Consider the following 27133-nt stretch of genomic DNA (forward strand, 5'->3'; position numbering starts at 1 on the left):
TGGGAAAAATTAGCTGATAGTCATCCCCTGCTGAGGCATGTGTCTGTCCAGTGGTGTCCTTTCTGTTTAAAGGACCTATTAAAAGGAAGCAAGCTGAGTACTGGAAGGAGAGAGGCCCTAGATTCGAAGAGGAACGCATGAAGTCCGTCTGGAGACCGGTCAGCGTGATGTGGTGACCCAGTCCCGACAGCAGGAACGGCGACAGTAGGAGACAACGCGTGTGATTGACATCAGTGCAGATGTATACCACTGCCTGCCTTTGTGAGTAGTGGCTGACTGTTGTTCACTGGGTGCAGCCGTGTTGGGAGAGGGTCACCATGGCTATAAGCCAGGGCAGCTTCCGGGATGATGGTTCTGGCTCCTATTTGTTTTTACGTACAGGCGATGACGTGAGGGGAGCCGCTGTGGTATCGAGCGACGGACTCCAATGCAGAATGCGAACTGGGCTGGGATGTGATGGGGCCCAGTGGACGGACGAGACTGGGACAGGAGGCTCCTAGTCTGCCTGGCACGATGCTGGCGTGGACCTCGCTTAGCAAGAGGAATTTCTGTCCAGCTCAAGAACACACAAGGAGTATTCGTCCTGGGATGTGGGACTGGGTGGGATGTTTGTGCATGAAGAGAATTGTATTTTTACCAGTTTTAGAATAATCTTATCTAGTCTCGGTGGGAATTTTAGCATATTGAGAAAAATGTTGTTGTGAATTGGCTTGATTTAAATCCAATTGAACTGCCCTCAATTAAAACCAAATATAACTTGTAATCAAATCTATTCAAATGTAAAGTCATTTCACTCAATTTGGACAACTAGCACTGAAAAATACACTGACATCCTCTGTTTCCCAATTAGCAGATGAGAGGTTGCTGTTTTATTCATGACTCAATACTTGAATGGTTTTATCCTGTTTATGAATACACATTTTAAAATGACATTGCTTCATTGTATGAATAATTCTTTGTCTGTGTCAGTCCTTAATACATACACATGTGTACAATAATTCTAGTTGCCACAGTCTCCGGAGATCCTGTGCTCTGTTTTCTCATACTTTTCTTCACTGTTTACCTCATTCTGCCCAATAAAATGTACAAATTTCTGTAAACAATTATGACTTGTTTTATGCCATTAATAAAAAATGTCTCCATATGAGGACGCACTTAAAAGAAAAAGTCACCACTTTGCATTTTACAAAGCAAGTAAACAAACACGGGGCTATTTATCACATAAATAACTTTTAGGTCTGTGGGATAGAAGGATAGGAGCTTTAAATGTTGTGCCTCCATAATTACTCTTTACAGTGTTCAGCGACTGTTGTGATTTGGTGCTATATACATAAACTTGAAGTGAATGAATCCACCTGTTCACAGGAGATCACAGGAAGATGACACCAAACATCAGAAGATCTTATTGTGCGCCAGAGTAAAAGGGTGGTTTCTTGGGACTAAAAGCACATAAACTACAGCAGAAGCTCACATAAAGCAGGAAATAAGCAGGCAGCACTTCAACTGCTAATGCACGTTTTGCACTTTTATTGTTGTGTCATTCACTAACAGTTCAATGGTGCAAGATTACCATACACAGAATTAGGATATCTGCATGACACATCTATGCTATACAGCGAATGGATTATAATTATTACAAATACAGTAAGCATATTTACATTTGATTTCAAGCTCCATACAACATAGATATTTACAAAGTATGAAAATGAAACCGGTCTGACAAATAATGTACAGTGTTAATGACGTTTTTTTTTCTCCTTTTCCTTTGGTGAACAAACCTGAAAGGGGGCGGGGTTAACTGATATTAATTGTCAGAGGGGGAAAATATCATGGCTAGTTTCGTTTGAAAGGCATCAACGGAAAAACAAACACACACACAGAAAAAAGTGATGAGGTGAAGAAAGACACATTAAGTGTGCTGTCGTTTTAGATGTCACAAGCTACTTTGTATAGTCCTATATCCCTGATATTAGAAAGAATTAAAATGAGTTAAAATACACCTTTATTTTGATAGAGTTCAGATGGATGCCTAGCAGTAGATATCCTCCCCCCCCCCCCCCCCCCCAAAAAAAAGCAATAGACTTCTAATTCACTCAAACCGTTTTTTAATAAAGAGGAAGCACTAATGTAACTCACCTCCTCAGTCGGGGTGCAGGGGTTACATTTTAGGTCTCCTTTTCCTTCCCCCCCCTCTCTCTCTCTCTTACATTCAAACCCTCTTTTAGTTCACACTAGAACAGGCCGCCACACCATCATTTGGTTTAATATGAGTGGAACAACTAAACCGCACAGACTTTAAATGATCAGTTAGTTGAACCTTTTATTAATATGTGCAAAGAGCTGCAAACTAATATATATATATATATATATATATATACACACACACACACACACACACACTGCAAACAATAAATACACAATCCAAAATAAAAACACCTCTGCAAATGAAGTGGAAACGTTTGCTCTGGCGGCGCTTCGCATCAACATGTATATGAGGTACATTGCACTTTTGAGATTTGATCTGTGCATAGGTGCATCTTTGATGTGCAGCTCAGAGATCCACAATCCAGCACGTTTCTGTTTCTCTGACCGTCAGGCTGGCTGACCCGAGGTCACATCAGAGCTTTGTTTTCTATCTATATGTAACAGACAGTCGGTTCCTCTCCTTCCACACATTTCATACGACATAGCAGGCATACTGCTGGTTGGTTGACCAGAGTTTTTTAATGCCTGTCTACATGAACACATCTCGAGAGGCGTAGGAGCCAAAAAGTGAATCTGGAGCCAAAATGTAGCAGCTGCAGCAGGGCACACAGAGCAAATATTTTCATAGGGTAGTATCAGAAATAGGACCTTTGAATATGTAGTCCCTTTAACTTCTTTCCTTCTATTAAACCCTTTGAGAAACAGCTATCCAGTGTACTCCTGATATGTGCTCTTATCATTTGTTCCTGATGCTCAAATACAATCCTGGACTCAACATATGTGGCTGTGTCTCTGTCCTTGCTATAGATATGTGTTAATGTGCAAAATAAGGTTAAAAAATAAAGAAATAAATGTGGGTTAGAGCAAGCTAGACGAGCAGAGAGGAATGTGTTAAATGAGGGTTAACTACCACACTGATCCCAGAACAGACCGCATGTACAAATCAAGTTCTCCGTCTAGTTCGTTTTCATCCTCCTAGTCCTCCTCCTCCTCTCCTCGTAACCCTGTTTTTACTCCTTGGGATGAAAAAGCAAAAAGGGGCCCGAATCTACTCCTGCAGGAACAATCGGTCATTTTTTATTTTCTTTTTAAACTGCTGAGATATGAAGCGATCCGCGCTTGTTTGTCTCTAGTTAGTCTGCAGTTTTTATGTTAACACAAATGCATGAGTATTTTACTGACTCACTAACTGACACTGGCACTATCGGGGGTTTAGTGGCGCCATATGTACACAGATTGAGGAGGATCTAAGTATAACGTGGATAACCGTGGAAATCGGGCGTGGCCCTCCTGTCAAATTTCATTCCCACTTTGAGTTTTTGTTTCAGAGCCTGTTTCAGCCTGATGCAAATCTCACTGCGAGAAGAAAAATAACCTATAAATCTATTAGCAGCTATAGTTTAGGTAGCAGAGCATAAAGTAACACGTCACTTGGAGAGATCTGTAGATTTTTCCTTCATGGTTTCAAATGTAAGCTGGCTGATTTGGTTAATTTTTGTTTTTTGTTTTAAACTGAGCAAACCTGGTCTTCTCCCAAGGACTGCTGCAGGTATCATGCAAGCATGTTAATTTAATAAAAAACCAACAACAAAAAAACCCCCAAAATAGAATGAAACTCATTTCAGGAGACAAATAACACTGATAGCGACATTTTTTTGTACAGATGATTGGCAAACGGAAAGTTCCTGGAGAGTCGTGCACACACAAGTAGACTACTACAACATGCTACTTAGGGGAGTTTGGGAATGACAACGAAGCAGAACAAAATTAGACCCAAACATTGTCATGGAAACAAAAACACAAAAAGCTGAGGGGAGGGAATAGAGAGGAGGAAAGTTAAGTTGGCAGCGGGGTTGCTGGAGGGAAGCGGGGAGGCAAAAGTTCTGTGGAACTTCAACGTTTTAGTCGCATGAAAAGAGACTTAAGCCACAAGTCTACTTACAAGAGCAAACTGTCAAGAATCACAATGATTAATACGTTTTAACACTTGGTATTTTCGGTATTTTCAAAGGCTTTTCAGAAAGGATGGAAGCGGTGGTTTTCCCGCATACCGCTCCGCAAGCTCAGTTCTTCGTCAGGCCGCTGCGCCACCTCGCCAGCTTAGATCTGCGGGGAGAGTTTTACGTTGTGAGGAGAAGGGAATGTTTTTGAAGGGTGCAGAAGCTGCACATTTGACTGTGGTGTGAGGAGCGTGTGTGTGTGTCTGTGTGTGTGTGTCTGTACCTTCTCGTTCCTGCTAGCAGAGGATTAAAAGCGTACAGCCAGGGGTAAATGGGATATTGCGCAGTGGCAGGAATGAGCAGCAGTATAAAGTGAACAGTACAAAATTTGTAGTGGCAGTTATTACAGTATTGCACTTTTTTTTTTCAATATAAATACCAATAAAGGGAAGTGACCAGTGCAGATTATACAGTGTGCTTGTGAAGCTGCAGGGTAGCTTCTGAGTGCGTCCTGTGGAGTGTGTTGTGTGTGTTTAAGTGTTGTGGTTGAGGTGTCGTATGGCTTGATGGTAGAAACTGTTTTTAAGTCTTGTAGACAAGTGTGTTACATCCATCCGTACCTTAAGCATGGCCTGCTGGTCTTCGCTGTATTCCACCTGTGCTGTGGAAAGGTTGAGGACGCCTCGCTCCACGGGGTCCTTGTCACCAAAGACCTACAACATCATCTTGCAGCAGATGGAGTCACTGTGGATCGTTCAACCATTCGGCGCACTTTACACAAGGTGGTGCTGTATGCGAGAGTGATGCAGAGGAAGCCTTTTCTCCACCCACAGCACAAACAGAGCCGCTTGAGGTATGCTAAAGCACATTTGGACAAGCCAGCTTCATTCTGGAATAAGGTGCTGTGGACTGATGAAACAAAAATTGAGTTATTTGGGCATAACAAGGGGCGTCATGCATGGAGGAAAAAGAACACAGCATTCCAAGAAAAACACCTGCTACCTACAGTGAAATATGGTGGTGGTTCCATCATGCTGTGGCGCTATGTGGCCAGTGGAGGTACTGGGAATCTTGTCAAAGTTGAGGGACACATGGATTCCACTCAGTATCAGCAGATTCTGGAGACCAATGTCCAGGAATCAGTGACAAAGCTGAAGCTGCGCCGGGGCTGGATGTTTCAACAAGACAACGACCCGAAACACTGCTCAAAGTCCACTAAGGCATTCATGCAGAGGAACAAGAACAACGTTCTGGAACGGCCATCTCAGCCCCCAGACCTGAATATTATTGAAAATCTGTGGTGTGAGTTAAAGAGAGCTGTCCATGCTTGGAAGCCATCAAACCTGAATGAACTAGAGATGTTTTGTAAAGAGGAATGGTCCAAAATACCTTCAACCACAATCCAGACTCTCATTGGAACCTACAGGAAGCGTTTAGAGGCTGTAATTTCTGCAAAAGGCGGATCTACTAAATATTGATTTCATTTCTTTTTTTGTGGTGCCCAAATTTATGCCCCATCGCCAAGATCTTTCCGTTTACACAGACCCTCAAGACCCTCTGTGAACACAGCAAAATGCCTTTGCATTATTTATTTTACTCAAGTCTTATCTGATCATTTGAGGAAGAAAGAAAACACAAGCGTCCCCAGTCTGTTTATAGTAAAACCAGAAATTAACAATTCACTTTAATCATGCATTAACAATTCGTTGGCCGCTTAGAACAACATTTAAAAAACAAAAAACCCATAGATCAGAGGATAAATCCTTTTGAGGCAATAATAATTTTAGGTTACTTTACAAAAGTAAAAAGAAAAAAAAAATGGTACATTTTAAAATCCTTTGTTTATGGACAGAATTCTTCCTGTTGGACACAAGAAGCAGACTCCAAAAGAACTTTGAGACTCTGCAGAAGTCTGATTAGGCTGCTGTTCATGCAACTGGCTCACTGTGGTGTGATAATAGTGTATTTCTCAAAGCATAGGGTGTAACAAAGAAATGGATGCCTCCTGATGGGAACAGTGAAGATGGTTTGGAAGTCCTAAAACCTCTTCCTTTGTAATGGGCAGCAGTGGGTGACTCCTCTTGTTACATGCCAGTTATACCACAGACAATCCAGCTCAAATTCTCACAGAATTTCTCACAATTGAGAAAGTGTCTTATTTCCTTCTGACTTTCCCATCTTACTCTTGTTTTTATTTTTTGAAGTACATTTCCTGAAAAGTCCCCCATTTCTATGATCAGAGATGTGAGCCTGATCTCACAGGTTAGGGTTCGGTAAATGAACAGTCATACCATTTATTTTTTTCCATTCACAACATACTAGATATTATTCTTTGGTTCACAAGCTGGACCAGCTCTACCAAGTTATCTATCACTGCACTATGCAATTAACAGCATTAACCCTTCAATGCCTGTAACAAAAAACTAAATGTCCTTCACATGATCCAAAGTGGGGCCTTCAAACAGTCCAGCACCTGGAACTGTTTGTGTACTTAATAATATATTGCTGAGCTTCTCTAAGTTACAGTAGCTTGTGTTCGTATGTGTACACAAAGACATAAACGTTCAATGATAAAAACACACAGTAGAATAAAATTGTAAGAAGTCATCAGTTGATGCAGTTTAAGGACACTTGTTCTTCTGTGCAGTCTCACCTGGAGCTCACGTTTCTAGTTCATGCCATCATGACCAAAAGATTCTTCAATTAATAGTTTAAAGATGTCCATGAATGCACTGCTAACTGCTCTTCAACCTTATAAAAATCAACATGCATTTTGAATAAGAAACACTTTTACAAAACCAAAAGCTTCACTGTGCTTAGTGATTTATCTGTCTAAAAAAAACAGGTTCAGTTTGTAACTGAGAGAGCGGCTCGGTGGCGCTGAATTATATTTCCAATAGAAACACAATTTCATATGTTGTAGTAACAACACACTGCCACAAGATGGCACCCTACACCTACTTTACCATGCTGTTCCAGTAAAAAAGAAAAAGTGACAGAGCCTTGAAAGAGTGACAGTGACACTTTTTATGAACTCATCTGTAATGTGTCACCTTTTCTGTAGAATGAAGTGCTTCCCTTCTTTTAAAGTAAATGCAGGCTTACAAAGATCCTCTAAACATGTTTCTGAAATAATCCTAAACACAATCATTAAATCAAAAATGCAAGAAACTATTTATTTAATCACTGTTTGTAACTTAATTCCTTAACTTATTACAAAAATAAACAAAGACTTTTCTGCTGTCTCACCCCTGTCAGTGTTCATGCTGTTACAGGAACAGGTGGAGGTGCAGGTGGAACTTTGACTTCACTGTGGTTTGTATGTGCAGGCAGGAGTGTGACATCTCAGAACAGCAGCGGATTGTCGAGCACGGTGACTCCTGCTGCGACGCCCCCGTCTGACTGTCCTGAGCTCTTGGTCCTCAGCAGATGGCCCACACACTCATTTATCACCATGTCTTTACCCTGCCTGTAAGAAAACAAAGAAAAGGCCAACATTAGAAACAGCCACCAACCAATCCCTTTTACTCCACCGCCCAAAAACCAGTGAGAAGCACTAGCTAGTATTAACTTGGAATCAAAGTCCACTAATCCCCAGGCTCCCAGCATAACATACAGTCCAACACAAACTCCACAAACTGTCTTGCTTCAGCTGACTTTCCTTCACCTTCTCTCCAGAGAATCTGTTGTGCTCTTTTCAGCACGAAGCCACACTCCTGCTCACTGATCGTCACCTCTTTTTAACCTAGTCTCAGCAACTTTGTCCCATAGCTTGCACATCCTTTCCACCTCCATCTTTCTTCCCAGGCTTCCTTAAAAGCCAGCCTAAGAAATACGATTTTATAATTGCCCAATAAATTAAACTGCCATTTTCAAAAGTGTTATCATGCAAATTCATGCAGCGTGGCTAAATTAAGAATGAATTACAAACCCTAGCTTCCTTGCTAATATGATTAACAGCGAAATTCTATCATAGTGGAGGTGTAAAATTACTGCTAAAATAGCTCATGTGAACCCTGATACTGAACTATGTATTTATCAAAACAAATGATCTGATATTACAAAGAAAACTAATTATTGCTTTTTACAGTATTAGCCCAGAGTGATGTAAGGCAGGGTGGTTAGTCAGCCATAACTTGCTAACAACTTGTATCTGGTAGCTTTTTCACATCTTAATCAATGTTGTTGTCAAGTGTGTCTCGTATACACTATTATCTCAGTCACAGTACAGCATCTATGAATCACAGTAGATACACAGTAATGCAAAACAGCAGGCAGTCATGTATGTGTCGTCACTGTTTTGACTGAGGCTAGCTCATACATGGAATGCAAGAAAATGCTGCATGTGTGTGCAGATCCATGCACTGCTTAAGCTTCCCTAGTTTAACAAATGGTGAGAAACAAACAGAAGTTTCAGCATTTGCTGCATTGTCAACATTTTTAAAGATGCTTTTGTCCCCCCGCTGTACCTCCTCCTTCTCCCTGAGGCTTCAAGACAAACCGTTCTGCTGCTGCAAGGCTATCGATACTGTTTTATAGATCTCTGGACCCTGTAGACGAGCGCAACCACAGAAAATAAATCAGAGGAATAAAATGTGAATGATATTGCTTACACTGGACAGCAAAACCCAGGCGAGGATTATCTAATGCCAAATTTTCCAAACAATGAAAAAATCGTGTCCTTTTTCTCCCCATGTATAGAGTGTAGAGGTCAGCGAATGTCGCTCGGATCTGCTGCACAGCTTGAGGCTGGTCCGGGAAGAACCTCTCCAGGACTCCAGGTCTGGCGAGCACTTGCTGAACCTTCTTGGTACCAGCCAGGTAAGCGCTGATATCTGGACACTTCACAGCTCGAGAGCGCTCCATCAGAAGACGAGCATCCCAGCTCTGCAATTGAAAACAGACAATGAATTCTCCAGCACACCGACCAGCAGAGCGTGACAATAGTTGGTTTATATTATGCTGAGATTTGACAGACAGAGACAGAAGAATGAAGGAGAACAACACAGAGTCACGCTATCAAGGAGAACTTGGACGGTAGATTCAGCAGTTTGGCTTGAAACTTGCAAACTGTTTTAACTTGTTATGTCCGATTAACTTTTCCTTCCAGGGTGCTCGGCAGTTTTCTTTCACTTGTTTCCTGTTCCTGCCAGCAGAATGCACACACAGCTGCAGTAACTACACACAATGTTACAGAGAACATGGAGCAGCAACAAACATGTGTTGGTCTCTAATCACCCATTCAAACTGACACAGCGACAGAGGTCTGTTGTCACTTATATCAGCCAATCAGGGCTAGACTTGGTGTTGCTAAGCAGGGAAAGAAATAAACTCAATGATAATGACGTTCCAGTTTCTCATGAATACGAATCACTTTAAGCAAGTCTGCAGGTTTCATTTTAGTGTTTTTAACTAAACTCTTTGATGTAATCATTCTGAGTGCAAATCAAAAGTTGGACCTGTTCAGAAGTGTAGTTGTCAGGCATGTAACCGTTCCTGAAATACACCACGGCGACCTGTTTGCTGTCCCTGAAGTGAAAGTGACACAAAAGACACATTAATCCATGTCGACACACAGCGACCTCCACTTCCTTGAAGTCTCTCGTGCTGCTGTCCACTGGGAATCCCCATGGTGCCTCTTCCCAGTGTCTATGACATGTAACAAATATAATAAAACAGCAAGGAATTATAAAGTAAATGACAAGATTTTCCATTTAGTTTAATTTAACAGTAGTCATTTTGCAGAAGACAGACATTTGGTTACTATAGTAAAAACTATTATGTCAAATTAACCAAAAAGAAAAAGAGTCAACAAATGCAGACACTTGGCTGTCTTCAGCAACAAAAACGCCATCAAAAAAGTCACAGTCACCAGAGCAACATCAGAGAAACAATAAAGTCTAACCATGGAAGGTATATAGAAATATATGCATAAAAACACAAAAACAAAGAACATCAACAATGAGCACCTTTCGTTTTGCTGAAAGTGATATAGCTTTCTGTTCCCATCAACTGAAAGCGCCAACATTTCAGGTGTGCATGCTGGGCAGCTGAAGCTGACATCACAGCACAGCTGCTCTTCCTCATCAAGAAAGCTGTGCTGCACTGCATCGCTGTTGGCACGCCCAGTCTGTATGTACAGAAATATAACAGAGGAATAAATATTTGCATCTGCTTATTGAAAAACAATATCAAAGAAATACTTCACTCACCCTTCCCCCACACTTAGTACCACGCTCCAACAGTTTTGCAAAAGCTTCCCTGGAGAATCATGGAGAAAATACTTTTAGCTCCTGGAAGGAGCTCAAGGGTCTAAGTGTAAAGAGTAGACATGTTGACAGATGCTGGCCAATATCCACTCCTAATCAGGTCCTTTAAATCAGGCTGCACTGCTGCTGGCATGTTTGACATCTGTATGTCGCCTGGTGCACATCATAACGTCCTTGGACCAAAAAGAAAAATAAACAACATGACTAATAAATCACTGCCTTCACAAATGACTTCTATTAATGCAATACCATGTTCTGATTGTACAGCAAGGGCAGAAAACATGCTTCATCACACTATGTTGAAATCCATCACCCTAACCTAAATAGCAGGTTGCTGTTTACTATTAATGTTGATTAAAATCACTATTTTTCCTGCTGACACTGTGAAGTTTACGCCCCCACAGGAGCAGTTTCGAAGCTTCACTGCTGGCAGAATGCGAGCTACCAAAAAAGAGAAAACCACTTAAATAGATTATTTCTAACTGGCTGTAGACACATATGAAAACCAAAATTGAGTATCTCATGAGGAAATACCTTGTATATTGGTGCAATTTTGACCGTCCACTCTAATAATACATGTGGTTGGAGGAATGGATTTAAAAAAACATCAATAACACTTTCTCTGTTGTGGAGTGGCTGAGGTTTGTGATGTAGAACATCACAATCCCCACAGAACCATTCCTCTGGAAGACACTCTCTGCACATAGACAGGACTTTTTTGTAACAAATTCAGCAAAATTTGAATAACTGAAAGTAGTACGCACTCAGATCCAGCCACTCTTGACAAAGGTAGCAGCTTCTATTTTGATATTATAGCTCAGGGTGGCTCAGTGTACTTCACTATGAGCTGAATGTTAAAAGGACATTTGTCAAATTCATGTGGTTTTATAAATATTAAAGTTCTAACACGCTCAAAGACATAAATGTCAGCCAACAAGGGATCGCTCATCAAGCTTAGCTATATAGAAAAGTACTTTATTGAGATGACACCTAATAACAGCAGGGTGAAGACAGTAGCAAAACAGAGGATGACCAACAGTTTCTGTGTCAGAGAGACATTTCAGCTGGTATGGCCGTGCTTCTTTCCAGCGCTCAGCAGCTTTCTGCTGCCAAAAGGATCGTGACACTGCCCTACTTCTTTGAGGCTCAGGAGAAGGACATCAATCCAAAACAGCAGACAGCCTTTTCATATTCTTTTCTCTAAAGAATGCAAATATGAACTATTTGCAAATATGAATTAACAAATTTCCCACGCATGGGACTAATAAAGGTTATCTTATGTTATCTTAATCACCTTTGTTTCTGATAATGTCACTTTTACAAATCGTGTCCCATCAGCTCTCATGGCTGAACTTTGGCTTTGAGGGTCGGGGAGGACAAAAAGCTATTAAGGACCTTTTGATTTGCAATCCAGTTCTTCTCTAAATGCTGTGCTTGGTTTCAAGTTACATTGAAACCAAGCACACCATTGTTTTTCTTGTGACATTACCAATAAGTTTGATGTGTCACATGGCCTTATTCCTATTGAAAAAACAAAAGTTGTATCCAAGATGGCCGACTTCTAAATGGCCACCATGGTCACCACCCATCTTGAGGAGTTTCCCCCCTCACATATACTAATGTGCCACAAACAGGACTTTAATATCACCAACCATTCCCATTTTATTATGGTGTATCCATATAAATGGCCCACCCTGTAGTATACAGTATATCAGAAATCTGTTCACTATTCACATACGGTTACCTCTCTGGTTACAAAGTTAACATTGACAAAACATTGGCAATGGATATAGGAGGAAACATTTCACAAACATTCAAGGAGCAATGTGGCTTTAAATGGCCAAACGAAGGTATCAAGTGTTTAGGAATTCAAATTCCTCACTCATTATCAGACTTGTATAAAGTAAATTATGAAGCTATAGTTGCAAAAATAAAAAAAAGATTTAGAGAGATGGACAGTCCTGCCTCTGTCTTTCTTGGGTCGGATCGAGAGTATACGTATGAATGTATTGCCAAGACTTCTATACCTTTTTCAAATGCTGCCTATTAACATTCCCAACTCTACATTTGATAATTTAGATAAACTTTTTTCCAAATTTATATGGCAAGGCAAACGCCCAAGGATCAAGTTCCAAACATTAAAACTGTCAAAACTGCAGGGGGGATTGGCTGTTCCAAACCTGAAATATTATTTCTGGGCAGCTCAGATGAGACCCCTGACTGTACGGGTGCGGGATTTGTCTGAAACTCAGTGGTTAAACATTGAGAAGACAATGTGCGAAAGATCATTGGAATCCCTGCTTTTTTCTAACATTTCAATTAAAAATTTGCATATGGGGGAATGGACAAGGGTCACACTAAAGATTTGGCGTAGAATCAAACAATCATTTGGTCTTCCAAAAGAAATTTCAATTTTATCAAGCCTTTCCTCCCTGCAGGGTTTTTCTCCTATTGTGGAAGACTCTGGCTTCAGAGCATGGTCAAATAACGGGCTTCATAAACTTTGTCATGTTGTGAGGAATGGACACCTGAGCTCATTTGAACAGTTGAGAGGTCAGTTTCGGCTTCCTTCTTCTGACTTTTTTAGATTTCTGCAGCTAAGAAGTTTTTTTGACAAAACATAAAGAATGGAGGCAAGTTTTGGAGCCCTCACCCATTGAGGAAATATTTCTAAAAATATTTCAAAGTAATTCCTCCCCAAAATTAATCAGCAATTTTTATAACACATTTATGAGTTTCAATAGAAGTGCAACTTTGGATATTAAGGCAAGGTGGGAAGCTGAGACTGGCACTCAAATCTCAGAGGACACCTGGGAAGAGGTGTTCGGTGAAGCCCATCTTGTGACTAATTCTGGGCTGTGGAGAGAATTTAAATGGAAGGTGGTCATGAGATATTTTAGAACCCCAGAAATAATTGCCAAAATGAAGCCTACAAATCCTGACACCTGCTGGCGAAATTGTGGTACTTATTTAGGAACCCACTCACATATATTCTGGTCATGCCCAAAAATCTGTTCATTTTGGAATAACATATTTAAAGTTCTCAATACAGTTTTCCAACAACCATTAACAAAAGACCAACAGCTAGCCATTTTAGGAGTATTACCAAATGGTTTTGCGGGAAACAACGAAAAGTATCTCTTAAGAATCTTGCTTACAGCAGCACTAAAGTGTATTACTATTAAATGGCAGAATCTTGACCCACCTTCATATAATATGTGGATTGATAAAGTAAGAGAAATTTACCAGATGGAGGAAATAACATATGCTCTGCGGATTCAGAGAGAATTGTTTACTGAGCGTTGGCGACCCATACATGCTTTACTGTTTCGATAATTTAGCATAGGTCTGTTTCGTTTTGTTCATTTATGGCTAAGATTGTCACATGTTATTTAATATTACATAAAGTTTTTGTTTTTGTTTTGTTTGTTTGTTTGTATTGTTTTTGGTTGTTGTTTGTTTGTTTGTTTGATTGGGTTTTGTTTTGCTTCCCAGTTTTGCTTTGTGCTTCCTAATTGCACTTCTTATTTTAAGCTGTATTTCTGCATTGCGGTTCCTGTAACTGCCCTACTTTTGAACATTGACAAGTGCAAGTTGCAATTTTGTAAATTATAATAAAAACTGAGTTAAAAAAAAAGAAAGAAAAGTCGTGTTTAAAATATGTTTAATGACAGAGCTGCCACAGTGAAGACGCAGTAACAACATCACCGTCACGTGTTTAGGATGTCAAACTGTTTACGGTTTAAAGTTTTTATAATGAAACAGAGATGCCCTGATTTATGCTGTGATACCAATGGTTGATTTTCCTTGTTATACGAGACTGCCACCTGGTGGTGAAGGAGCTTCAACTTCAGTTAAATATTACAGCTGAAAAGAGGTAATCTATCTTCAATGTGGTTTTACATAAATGGGCTTCGTGTTGCACCAATGTTCATAAAGTGAGGTGTCATACTAAGAATAGTTGTCTTGCTATGATTTGTCCATGTTGTGGCTGCTTTGATCATTGCCAGATCCCAGGTACAGTTCTACAGGATGATGCACTCATGTTGCGTCTTGGTGAAACTGTGCTGTTTGTGAGGACTGTGTCTCTATTCTCTTACCCAGATCCAGTCACTGGCACAGTGAGCCCAGCCCCTGCAATACAGCCAGCTGCATTTTGTAGGCCAGGGTGTGTGTGTAGACAGGCCCAGCCTTGGTGCTGATCGGAGCCTGCCGTGCCAGAGAGGCGCTCAGCTTGGGTAGAACCTCTTTAGAAACCCTCCTCCTTAGAAAGTCCCCACATGTTTCACCCAGCACGCACAGCGCCTGGCATGTAATGTACAAAAATGTAATGTATAAAAGCAGCAAGCTGTCAAAATTCAATAAAACCTTCCCGTTGTGTACTACTGGATGAATTATCATTTACAAAACTCGTATATATCCAAAAGCTGATGAAGCAATTTCCCAGCAGCAGCTCTGAGTGAATAAATGACTGTTTACAGACTTAACGTGTCTGAATTTGTCAGTTCATCAATGAAAATATGAATAACAAATTCAAAAATAGTCCAGCTGATGACAGGAGCTGACGAGTAGCCTAATTTACACCGACAAGTTGAATCAGCTGACACTTGTACCAAAGATGACAAAAAACTATCAGCTTCGTTTATCCCAAAGTCCTACTTTGTGATTCTCTGAGACAGTTTGAAAAGCAGCCTCTAAGAAGGCATCCACACAGGGATTTTTCTGTGCTGATAGAAGAAATGCTAGTTTAAAGAGTCTTCACAGACTCTTACAACCCAAAAAGAAAATAATAGAACTATTTCTGAATGAAATAAGCCTATTGTTGAGCGTAATCTTTCATTCTTTCACTATTAAGAGTTTAAAAAAATTAAAGATGACTTGAATAATTTAGACTCACATAATGAAAAGAGAGGTTTGTTTTACTTAACCTGAAGGCTCTGAGGACTGCTAATGGGCCATCGGCTGTGAGTCTCTGCAGGAGTGCTGGCCAGCAGCGATGAGCCATAGGCAGCAGTTCATTTTCCCTCTCACTCAGCACCTGAACGCACAACTCCAGCACATCCAGTACCTAAAGACAAAGACGCACAACACACCTAACAATTATCTCTGTTTTGATCCTGATTATATGTGAGCTGAAACCAGGGCTGGACTGGGACAAAAAATCGGCCCGGGCATTTTGACTGGTGACCGGCCCACCATGGTATTATAGCAAAAACCATAAATCCTTTGAATGAAAACAAACGCTGCTGTCACAGTGATGTACACTGTCTTGTTGGTATATATGTATCAGTCTAATAAACTTAAACCTACACCATCCTCCCTATTCTGGTATTCTAAACAGTACCTGAAAGTAGACTGCTTGGTCGAGTTAACCTCCTGAACTATCTACAACACATGGTGAAAACCTGAAATTAAGACAGAGAAGACTAGAGGTGAGACATGATCATTACTGATTACTGATGACAGATTTAGATATATTTTCATAAACCATTCATTTGCCACATCAATAAACAGCATGGCAGGGCAAAATATTTTTTCTAACATGGCAACCTTTAATAAGTGAAAGGAGATACAAAGACAGGTGAGAAAGAATAAAACTTAATTGACTTTTTGATGGCATTTTACACACAGTACTGGTACAGTATCTAGAAAATGTGGGAAAATACTGGCATCATATACAGTACTTAGCTATTTCTGAAGAAATTATGATGTAATTACTATGTACAATAATGGATTTCTATACATTTTACATCAGATGAAAACGTTTGTTGTAAGATTCAGATAATTATTTGTTAAAAGTGAGAAATTTTAAATGAGAATAAGAAAGTATTTCTTTGTGCCCCCCTCTCCCTGTTAATGCCCTACCTGCCCACCTGGCAAAACTTTGCTAGACCCGCCCCTGCACAGTTACCAGCTGTCAGCTACTTAGAAAAGGATCCTGGTGTTATTTGTCTCTCAGAAACAGTTCATAACTTCCCTTCAACTCATTCATGTCACGTAAAAGGTAAACCTGTTTCTCCATCACCTGTTCAGCTCTGATGGTTCAGTAAGGATATCTCCTGGTATCATCTTCATGTTTCCCTCTCACCACATATCCAAACCGACATCATGACCAGCAGCTTTACAGCTGTGGCTCCAGCAAACATCAGCTGATACTAGAAATTAATATTAAATAAATTCTAACAAAGCTGATCAAGCTTAAACGTGCTGCTGTTGTTTAGCGCGACAGCCGCTGGTTTCCTCTTTCTGGCGCAAAGTGGGCGATAAACAAACAAGGGAGAAAAGCCGATCAGCTGATCATTGATCAGTTTCATGATTGAAGTAGAAACAGGAGAGGGAGGGGGAGAGAAAGAGAGAAGAAGAGGCAGCTGTGCAGCAAAGACACAGAATAACTCCAGCTTTGTGTCTGTGACAAACTGTGTTCCTTTTCAGCTCAATACGAAACGCACAATATTTTCTCTGAATACGAGACGATTCCGTTTTTTACGGGACGGTTGGAAACTCTAATAACTAACCTTATAAATAAAATAAGATAAAACAAGTTCAACATCAATAAAATCATAGCACCCGCCCAGCTGTATATAAACTCCGTCATGCTAGCTAGCACGCAGTACGAGTTATTGTAACTGACTGTAAAAAGTCAGCATAACGAAAATAAACTCCACCTAAACTTGGTTTATATCTGACCCAGATAGACTGCAGGTCATAACTTCTTACCTGAAGTTCAGTTCACCGCCTCGGGTCTCTGCTCCTCCTGCCTTTCCATCATCCACCTGCCAGCGTGTTGCATCTGCTGGCCTCCACCACTTGCTAATGTTACTGAATCTGTGGAAGCTCCGCAATAGCCACCACCAAACAACTGAGTTATGTTTACACATCTCCCAGCATCTGGCCAATCCACCACCTTTCAGTGTTTATACCGTTACGGGGAAAAAACGAAAAAAAAAAATCACCATTGGCCCACCGGACAAATGCCTGGTATGCCCGATGGCCAGTCCAGCTGTGGCTGAAACTAAGCATTGAGGTCTTCATTGAGAGCCCAAACTCCTGAGCAGGCACGACTTCAGCACAGACATGACTTATTTCTGTTTCACTCCTGGACCAGACTGAATGTTTTTCCTTGATGAGCATTACACGAGTGAACAGTCATCCACACAGTTCTGACAGGATGAATTGTAGCAAAGGTCCTACCCTCACAAGAATGATTACTTTTGTTATTAGTCCAACAGTTGACTCTACATAAAACTACTGATACAGTACCTTGAGTCGGAGCCTGAGGCTGGGATCAGACAGCAGATGAATGCAGTGCTCCGTAACATCCTTAGTGATGCTGAGGTGGGAGGGAAGCTCTGCTTTCACATCAGGACTACCAATATCTTCCACATCCTCACACTCAGTGGGAGGGACCTCTGCAATGGCAGCACGTGTACAGTTAGACCGCCAGTTTAACAGTGAAGTTCAGATTTCTATGACTCTTAATTACAATGATCCATCTCCTCTACACTCTAAATCTAATCTCACCACCACTACAACCTATAGCTTATATTCCACTGGCCCGTAGACAGACCTGTTACCTCGGTCTTCAGTGTCATCATCCTCTATTCCAAAGCTCTCTGCCAGTTCTTTCTGTTTGCAGTAATTCAGAAGGAATTGGCGAATGCTGAGGTCTTCCTGGTCACTGGAGCTTTGCCGGGAGCTGGCAGACTTACTGGTCCCGCTACAAGTGGAAGGAAACCACCTCGCTAAAGAACAAACAAGACAACAATATGAACATAGGTTTGGTTACAATAAAATAAGTCAGTTGATCAAAATCAGTGTGACACAGACAATGATGTTTTTGGAAAGAGCCCATTAGTGACATTTAATTTATACATTTTTACTGTGAGGGCTTGTAAAACTTCTGTATGAATATTATTATGAATATTAATTCTACAACAGAAAACAACTCAGCATTTAAACCATCACGATGTATTAAATGTTTCCAAAGATACTGATAATTTGATAACAAGCAAAGTTATATATCCTGAAATGCACTCATTGATAGAAACTTTGAAAGGCAACACAGAAAAATGCGGTAGCGAATGCCTTGAGTCACATTTTCTTCCTTAGGATACAGCGAGGCCATCAACAAGGGACGGAAATTGCGGCCCACGGCCGGTGATGCCGTCTGGCCCCGCCGCTTTCCTTGTGTTCACTCTCCTCAATGCCGCTCGGACGTCAGCCACCAATTGTGCAAGTTCTCCCACTTAAAAATATGAGAGAGGCCTGTAATTTTCATCATAGGTATACCTCTAACTTGTCCGAGTTTTAAAGAACTGATTTGCAAATTATGGTGGAAAATAAGTATTTGGTCACCTCATTTTTTGCCCCACTGCGTAATATACAAAGATATTTGTGGCAACTCGATGTGCTTTGTCCACTTTTATTATCGGATTGCTCTGTTAACCAAAGAGAATACCTCAGTTTATTGTATGTTTGACTATAATTTACAAAAAGACTAAAGCATCATTTCTTATCGTCTCTACAATAACTATCAAATGAACAAATGGAGAGTGCTCACTCAAGTCATGGATCAAGTGACTTAAAGGGCCGTTTTCAAAGAAAACTAAAAGTGTATAAGCAACCAAGGAAGTGAGTCCTACCTGGCCACTGGACAACATTCAGTGACAGTGCACTTGCTGGCATCTCCGGTGGGCAGAGCCCTGATTCAGTAGGGTCAATAAGGGATCTTGTCTCCTCCGTACTTAATGAGAGTGGTGTATCTGTCAGTCATGTCTGGCACATAAAACACCAGGTAGGTCCCATCATGGCTGTCACAGATATCTGCTTCTTGGGCTTCCCCTCTGGGTCCTTCAGGAGAAAACAAAAACTGTTACCTAAATATCAATGCTTTGAATACATTATTGTGTGGTCCACGTTCATGCACTCACAGTGATCTGCACTGCCAGCAGTCCCTCACCTGCATCTTTGGCATCAATGGTGACCTTCACTGGCAGAGAGGTGGGCACTCCAGTGGTGTTAAGGCCGGATCCACTTGCACGCACCTTGCTGGTATCATGGGTGGGCAGCACCTTCACCTTGTAAGGGCGGACCAAAGGGGAGAGAAGACAACTGGCTGTGGAATACAGTCTCACAAATGAAAGGAGCCTTATTTACAGAACCGAGTAAACCACGCAAAGAGTTTTCCATTTTCAAAGCTGGCCAGAGTGGAACACTGTAACATGTAACACCTAGAAGGTTCAGATGGCTGCAGTACTTTGCTAATTTGGATCAAAAGTTTGGGGAAAAAAATGTAATTAAATCAAGTGATTGTAATGCTGTTACTTCCGTTGTGTAGTTAACCATCTATCATTTTAGATGTTTCATTAGCAGCCTGATGAAATTAGCTGTGTAGTTAGCCGACTTCTGCCATCCAAACAGATGAGGTGAATTATGCAGATCACTAGCACAGTACACAGATTACCACTTCTTATTCCAGCCAGACTTCAGGTATTTCATTCTAATCATGCAGTAACAACAAAGATTTATTACTACTGGCTTTTTAAATTGTGGTTCTTCTGTTCTAGAAAAACAGAAACATGTTATCACAGGGTTTTGTTTTTTTCAATGACATTTGTGTTGGTTGTGTCGGTTGCAGGAAAACATTTATCATAATGGTTAGATATTAGGAAATAGCTTAAAATGTGTGCATATTTAACTTGTTACACTGCCGTAGTGTTACCTGCGTGGGATCTCCTCATGAGCATATGACTGTACCCTGGATGATGATATGTGAGGAGCTTGAACTTGATTTGCTAACACAAACTAATTTAGCTAGCTTAGCGCACATGTCTTGTGGCAAGATATATGCACTTAAATGTTTTAAGTCATTGGCTGTTCTGCCAAATTGCCACCAACCTGCAACTTTGTGAGCTGACTGTTTCGCGATTTTTGTGTTTTAGACAACAAAAATAAAAGAAAAAGATGTACAGATCCAGGCTTTTCCTTTACTGTGGTAGTCGCATAGAATGACGTCACTGACACTGGTTTAATATGAAAACAAACTTTGCAAAAAAAAGAAAGAAGAAGAAGTGAGTCGGCGTGTCATCTTTATCGAGCACCATACATGTTTTGCCTCACATTAAAATTATTATTTTTCCTTTTCAAAAATAATTTATATTCAGAGAAGTCAAATATAACAAATTTGTACGGCTTCCACGGCCGGCAGGTGGCGCAGAGCACTTGCCGGCCCCTGGCAATTGAAGCACAGACGGGCGCTGGTTCGAGTCGAGGCTCGATCACTCTCACACACACACACACACTCACTGACTTCAAATCCTCTCTGTCGCTTCAGTCTGCTAGGGGGATTCCTGGTCTGCGCAGGGAATCCCAATGTTTTCTTTCTTTTCTTTTTTGGGGTGTTGGGGCCTGTATTTACAAAGCTGGGACTATCTCCGTTGTCATGGCTACCAAGAACAACGCCAGCTTGGGGGAGAGCGGAGAGCCGATAAGCAAACACTCATTCATCCTTTCTCCTCTTTCGTTTCACAGCTGCTGCGGTGGGAAACGCTGGGACTTGTGTGGCTATGCAGTTTTTGCATTGTTGGGAACTTTTAAGGACCAGCCTTGAATTTTACAGATTTGATAAGTGAAGCCTGGATATTTAGTGAAGAGAGCTGGGATAATCTGGACACAATCTGCAGGCTGCATCTCCAAATCAGAAGTGGCTTTAGATCTGACTCTTACAGACAGGCATGCATGTCTCAGGGTGATTACACACTAACACATTGTGATTAATCACACACATTTGTATACATTTTATTAACAAGATAATAAAAAAACACTATACAAAATGTGTTTTTGTGACAGGCCGCTAGTAACAAAGTGCTTAAAGATTTAAAATTGGTTCTTTCTCAAGTTTTCTGTTATGTGTACACATATTCCTTGAATTAGGTGCTTTTTAATTCTCCAATAATGGTCAGTGCAAAGTGTTTACACAAACAAACAAAACAAGTGTTTACACAAACAAACAAACAAAAAACATTACTCAGAAAATGGTCAGGTACAAGAACTGGATTAAAAAGGATTGGAAAAAACAGATAATGTCCAATGAAATACTTCAGCGTGTGGCTCATGACTTTTGCACAGATACTGTAAATGTTATTAATAATGAAAGATATAAAGATGTAGCTTTCCCATTTTTAAAAAATTCCCATACACATTATAGACAGGCTTCACAAACCACATCTAGGTCTGCTTCAGCTGAGCAAACCATACACAGGACATTTTAACTATATTTTATTCATATAACAATTGTAATACTTTTACCGTTTATCCAGAAATGACAAGAGAAATCAACTTGTAAAAGAAAATAAAAAAGAATAAAATGCAACAAAGCCAAGTTAATTTCACTGATTAAACACAGCAGCAGAATACAGTTTGAGCTCGGTGCCTAGTCTTCGGGTGGATCACTCCCTGCAAATATGTTAGTCATAAAACTCCAGGAGCGTACAGGTGGATGTTGGGGTGGTGGATGGGCTTAAAAGAAAGTGGGGCACGTTACATGTCCAGCTCCAGGTTCCACTCCATACACGGTTACTGTTGTGAGTGCTTCTTTTCTGATTATGTCCAGTGCATGCACATAATGACACTTTTATATCCAAAAGAAGAAACCCTTTAAAAATATGATCCTGGTTCCAAAAATATGGGGTAAAGATAAGAAGATGAGAGGAAAAGAAGAGGAACTAGGAAAAAGATGAAAGAGTATAAAAAGTAGACCAAGCCTGGACTTTACCGCTGCTAACTCCTAATGAGCTCAGTAAAACTGCTGAGGTGGTTCAGGGAGGATTTCACAGCAGTTTTGAGAGTTTAGAACGTTAAAGTTTACCAACACTAATTCTGCCTGTCCAGGTGAGCATTTATTCTTGAAATTGCCCACTCCCACTAAATACCACCTCTCCCTCACCACTGCTAGTTAATCTAAATTTTTAAACCCATCCTTGTCCCACCCACTGTGAACTGAAGCCACAGACCATACTGAAACCCACTTGACAGAATAATCACAAAGAGCATCTCAAACACACAACGTGTATCGTGCCTGTTTATCTGCACACTATACTGTATGAGAGAGTTTGCAGTACAGAAAGTGCCGTAAGCTATTTTAAAGGAACAGTTTCACAAACAACCTGATTTCTTACAAAATGAAACAATTGTCTTTACACTGCAGTCCTTGTCACTGTTAGATGTAACGCTGGCTCTGGAAAGGCTGCAGACAGCTCTGTCACCTTTGTGACTCTTTTCCTCTGTCAGCGATGAACCTCAGTGGGAGGGTGTGACATTCGTGATGTTCACTCTGTCACTCAGTTCACCTCCACACTGCGCAGGTGTCCAGCCTGGGGCCACCACTAATGAAAATTAAATCCCAGTTTTGTCAGTGGATGGAAACTTATTTTTATAATGCTTAAAAAAATAAATTGAGCATTTCATTTCCAGTTTAAATATCCAGACCACCTTGTCACTTGGACCCACACACTCACATTCACACCGACCAGTTTAGCCTCCACACTGAAAGGCACCAGCTGGCCGGCAGGTTCCAACCAGGAGTCTCTTCTCTGTTAGGTGACGGATTGTAACGTGTAAGCTCGGACACAGGATGAATACTAAAGGGCGCGCACACGCGCACACACACACACACACACACACACACACTGAACAGCTTATCAATTAAATGGCTTTGCATTCGCTGATTGAACAATCACGTTTCTCAGTTGGGTATAAGAAGAGCTGCTTGCAGTCGTTGCTGTGTGTGCAGTTTGGACCTGAGCAGCATCCTGCTGGCACAGCTGGCTGTGGTCCGTATCATCAAAGTCGTGTTTAAAATATGTTGAATGACAGAGCTGCCACAGTGAAGAGGCATTTTTAGTAACAACATCACCGTCACGTGTTTAGGATGTCAAACTGTTTACGGTTTAAAGTTTTTATAATGAAACAGAGATGCCCTGATTTATGCTGTGATACCAATGGTTGATTTTCATTGTTATACGAGACTGCCACCTGGTGGTGATGGAGCTTCAACTTCAGTTAAATATTACAGCTGAAAAGAGGTAATCTATCTTCAATGTGGTTTTACATAAATGGGCTTCGTGTTGCACCAATGTTCATAAAGTGAGGTGTCATACTAAGAATAGTTGTCTTGCTATGATTTGTCCATGTTGTGGCTGCTTTGATCATTGCCAGATCCCAGGTACAGTTCTACAGGATGATGCACTCATGTTGCGTCTTGGTGAAACTGTGCTGTTTGTGAGGACTGTGTCTCTATTCTCTTACCCAGATCCAGTCACTGGCACAGTGAGCCCAGCCCCTGCAATACAGCCAGCTGCAGTTTGTAGGCCAGGGTGTGTGTGTAGACAGGCCCAGCCTTGGCGCTGATCGGAGCCTGCCGTGCCAGAGAGGCGCTCAGCTTGGGTAGAACCTCTTTAGAAACCCTCCTCCTCAGAAAGTCCCCACATGTTTCACCCAGCACGCACAGCGCCTGGCATGTAATGTACAAAAATGTAATGTATAAAAGCAGCAAGCTGTCAAAATTCAATAAAACCTTCCCGTTGTGTATTACTGGATGAATTATCATTTACAAAACTCGTATATATCCAAAAGCTGATGAAGCAATTTCCCAGCAGCAGCTCTGAGTGAATAAATGACTGTTTACAGACTTAACGTGTCTGAATTTGTCAGTTCATCAATGAAAATATGAATAACAAATCCTTCCTTGAGGGAAGTGTATCCACAGGCCTTACTGATGTCCTACATGGAGCTCAGCGCCGCCTGGCTCACCAGCAGTGTCTCCTCACCAGCTTTCTCCAGCACAGGATACAGCGAGACCATCAACAAGGGACGGAAATTGCGGCCCACCGGCAGAGCACAGCAGGCGATTCCCTCGAGTTCGATGCACAGCTGACAGATGTTGCTGTTGAGCTAATGGATCATGGATGCAGATGTTGATGATGAAGGAATCACTTGGAGAGAGCTTGTATTTGAGTTGCTGGCATCACTGTTGTATATCGAGGGGAGTCTGGATGGACTGAGCAGCTACGCAAAGAGACAAAACCTGTGTTAATGCACTGCTTTCCAACCACTTTTACACATGCACTGCAGCTCTGAAGTTTTCAAGATATCGTCCATGCACGTGAGAACGCAAATGTCTGACACAGTTAGATCAAACATTAAACAGCCTTTAGCCTTCCTGCTCCTGAGTGAAAGCCTGTATTATATCTGACTGTGCTCATGTGGGGATAACACAGATTAGCCTTTCTCAAAGTGAAGAGTGGGGGCCAATTTAGGATCTTCACTCAAATTTAAAATACAAGGGAAACTGATGTATTTCCTTACATAAACAAAAACCACACAAGAGCTTATAAAATGCTCATCCTACCCAGTCATATGCAAAGTGTTAGAATCAACGTGTGATCCACCTGCCACTAAGAGATATTATTTCTCTTTGGTAGATGGAAAAAATGTAATCAAACTCACTGTCAGTAGCTACAACAGCACATTTGTTATAATATGATGAATCAAGCATTTAGATATTAAATAGTATTGAGGGAGACAGGATCAAATACAGTGGGGCAAAAAAGTATTTAGTCAGCCACCAATTGTGCAAGTTCTCCCACTTAAAAAGATGAGAGAGGCCTGTAATTTTCATCATAGGTAGACCTCTAACTTGTCCGAGTTTTAAAGAATTGATTTGCAAATTATGGTGGAAAATAAGTATTTGGTCACCTCATTTTTTGCCCCACTGCGTAATATACAAAGATATTTGTGGCAACTCGATGTGCTTTGTCCACTTTTATTATCGCATTGCTCTGTTAACCAAAGGGAATACCTCAGTTTATTGTATGTTTGACTATAATTTACAAAAAAACTAAAGCATCATTTCTTATCGTCTCTACAATAACTATCAAATGAACAAATGGAGAGTGCTCACTCAAGTCATGGATCAAGTGACTTAAAGGGCCGTTTTCAAAGAAAACTAAAAGTGTATAAGCAACCAAGGAAGTGAGTCCTACCTGGCCACTGGACAACATTCAGTGACAGTGCACTTGCTGGCATCTCAGGTGGGCAGAGCCCTGATTCAGTAGGGTCAATAAGGGATCTTGTCTCCTCCGTACTTAATGAGAGTGGTGTATCTGTCAGTCATGTCTGGCACATAAAACACCAGGTAGGTCCCATCATGGCTGTCACAGATATCTGTTTCTTGGGCTTCCCCTCTGGGTCCTTCAGGAGAAAACAAAAACTGTTACCTAAATATCAATGCTTTGAATACATTATTGTGTGGTCCACGTTCATGCACTCACAGTGATCTGCACTGCCAGCAGTCCCTCACCTGCATCTTTGGCATCAATGGTGACCTTCACTGGCAGAGAGGTGGGCACTCCAGTGGTGTTAAGGCCGGATCCACTTGCACGCACCTTGCTGGTATCATGGGTGGGCAGCACCTTCACCTTGTAAGGGCGGACCAAAGGGGAGAGAAGACAACTGGCTGCGGAATACAGTCTCACAAATGAAAGGAGCCTTATTTACAGAACCGAGTAAACCACGCAAAGAGCTTTCCATTTTCAAAGCTGGCCAGAGTGGAACACTGTAACATGTAACACCTAGAAGGTTCAGATGGCTGCAGTACTTTGCTAATTTGGATCAAAAGTTTGGGGAAAAAAATGTAATTAAATCAAGTGATTGTAATGCTGTTACTTCCGTTGTGTAGTTAACCATCTATCATTTTAGATGTTTCATTAGCAGCCTGATGAAATTAGCTGTGTAGTTAGCCGACTTCTGCCATCCAAACAGATGAGGTGAATTATGCAGATCACTAGCACAGTACACAGATTACCACTTCTTATTCCAGCCAGACTTCAGGTATTTCATTCTAATCATGCAGTACCAACAAAGATTTATTACTACTGGCTTTTTAAATTGTGGTTCTTCTGTTCTAGAAAAACAGAAACATGTTATCACAGGGTTGTTTTTTTTTCAATGACATTTGTGTTGGTTGTGTCGGTTGCAGGAAAACATTTATCATAATGGTTAGATATTAGGAAATAGCTTAAAATGTGTGCATATTTAACTTGTTACACTGCCGTAGTGTTACCTGCGTGGGATCGCCTCATGAGCATATGACTGTACCCTGGATGATGATATGTGAGGAGCTTGAACTTGATTCGCTAACACAAACTAATTTAGCTAGCTTAGCGCACATGTCTTGTGGCAAGATATATGCACTTAAATGTTTTAAGTCATTGGCTGTTCTGCCAAATTGCCACCAACCTGCAACTTTGTGAGCTGACTGTTTCGCGATTTTTGTGTTTTAGACAACAAAAATAAAAGAAAAAGATGTACAGATCCAGGCTTTTCCTTTACTGTGGTAGTCGCATAGAATGACGTCACTGACACTGGTTTAATATGAAAACAAACTTTGCAAAAAAAAGGAAAGAAGAAGAAGTGAGTCGCCGTGTCATCTTTATCGAGCACCATACATGTTTTGCCTCACATTAAAATTATTATTTTTCCTTTTCAAAAATAATTTATATTCAGAGAAGTCAAATATAACAAATTTGTATTGCTTCCACGGCCGGCAGGTGGCGCAGAGCACTTGCCGGCCCCTGGCAATTGAAGCACAGACAGGCGCTGGTTCGAGTCGAGGCTCGATCACACACACACACACACATACACTCACTGACTTCAAATCCT

General features: G+C 41.0%; 2 protein-coding genes and 1 long non-coding RNA gene across 12 annotated transcripts; all 3 read right to left on the reverse strand.

Moving 5' to 3' along the window:
* Positions 1-2061: 2061 nt before the first annotated feature.
* LOC146378820 (glutathione synthetase-like) lies at positions 2062-10734 on the reverse strand. The gene is made up of 5 exons (XM_084941631.1): positions 10358-10734; positions 9605-10275; positions 8683-9032; positions 5152-7791; positions 2062-5054 (listed from the first exon to the last, which is right to left on the reverse strand). The coding sequence occupies exons 2-4, from the start codon at positions 9857-9859 to the stop codon at positions 7491-7493; spliced, it is 906 nt and encodes a 301-aa protein (XP_084797757.1). The 5' UTR covers positions 9860-10275; positions 10358-10734; the 3' UTR covers positions 2062-5054; positions 5152-7490.
* Positions 10735-14071: 3337 nt separating this feature from the next.
* LOC146378821 (TELO2-interacting protein 1 homolog) lies at positions 14072-20511 on the reverse strand. 5 transcript variants are annotated; one of them, XR_014801499.1, is made up of 8 exons: positions 20312-20511; positions 19374-19491; positions 19057-19264; positions 18770-18852; positions 18510-18659; positions 17989-18156; positions 17675-17823; positions 14072-15482 (listed from the first exon to the last, which is right to left on the reverse strand). XR_014801499.1 is itself a non-coding variant. In XM_084941895.1 (7 exons), the coding sequence occupies exons 3-7, from the start codon at positions 19097-19099 to the stop codon at positions 14680-14682; spliced, it is 540 nt and encodes a 179-aa protein (XP_084798021.1). In that variant the 5' UTR covers positions 19100-19264; positions 19374-19491; positions 20312-20511; the 3' UTR covers positions 14072-14679. The 5 variants fall into 5 exon arrangements, 4 of the variants coding, with proteins under 4 accessions (XP_084798021.1, XP_084798018.1, XP_084798020.1 ...); XM_084941895.1 differs by lacking the exons at positions 18510-18659; positions 18770-18852 and having other exon boundaries at positions 14072-14719; positions 15343-15482; XM_084941892.1 differs by lacking the exons at positions 18510-18659; positions 18770-18852.
* Positions 20512-21674: 1163 nt separating this feature from the next.
* Positions 21675-26826, reverse strand: LOC146378822 (uncharacterized). Of its 6 annotated transcripts, none has more exons than XR_014801501.1 (5): positions 26711-26826; positions 25773-25890; positions 25456-25663; positions 24241-24478; positions 21675-23924 (listed from the first exon to the last, which is right to left on the reverse strand). It is a non-coding gene; the product is annotated as an uncharacterized LOC146378822 (long non-coding RNA). The 6 variants fall into 6 exon arrangements; XR_014801504.1 differs by having other exon boundaries at positions 21675-23052; positions 23720-24478; XR_014801505.1 differs by having other exon boundaries at positions 21675-22797; positions 22930-24478.
* Between the last annotated feature and the right edge of the window lie 307 nt (positions 26827-27133).

Source organism: Perissodus microlepis, chromosome 10 (genome assembly GCF_051167445.1).
Source record: "Perissodus microlepis isolate ML-2025 ecotype Zambia chromosome 10, ASM5116744v1, whole genome shotgun sequence".
Lineage (NCBI taxonomy): Eukaryota > Metazoa > Chordata > Actinopteri > Cichliformes > Cichlidae > Perissodus > Perissodus microlepis.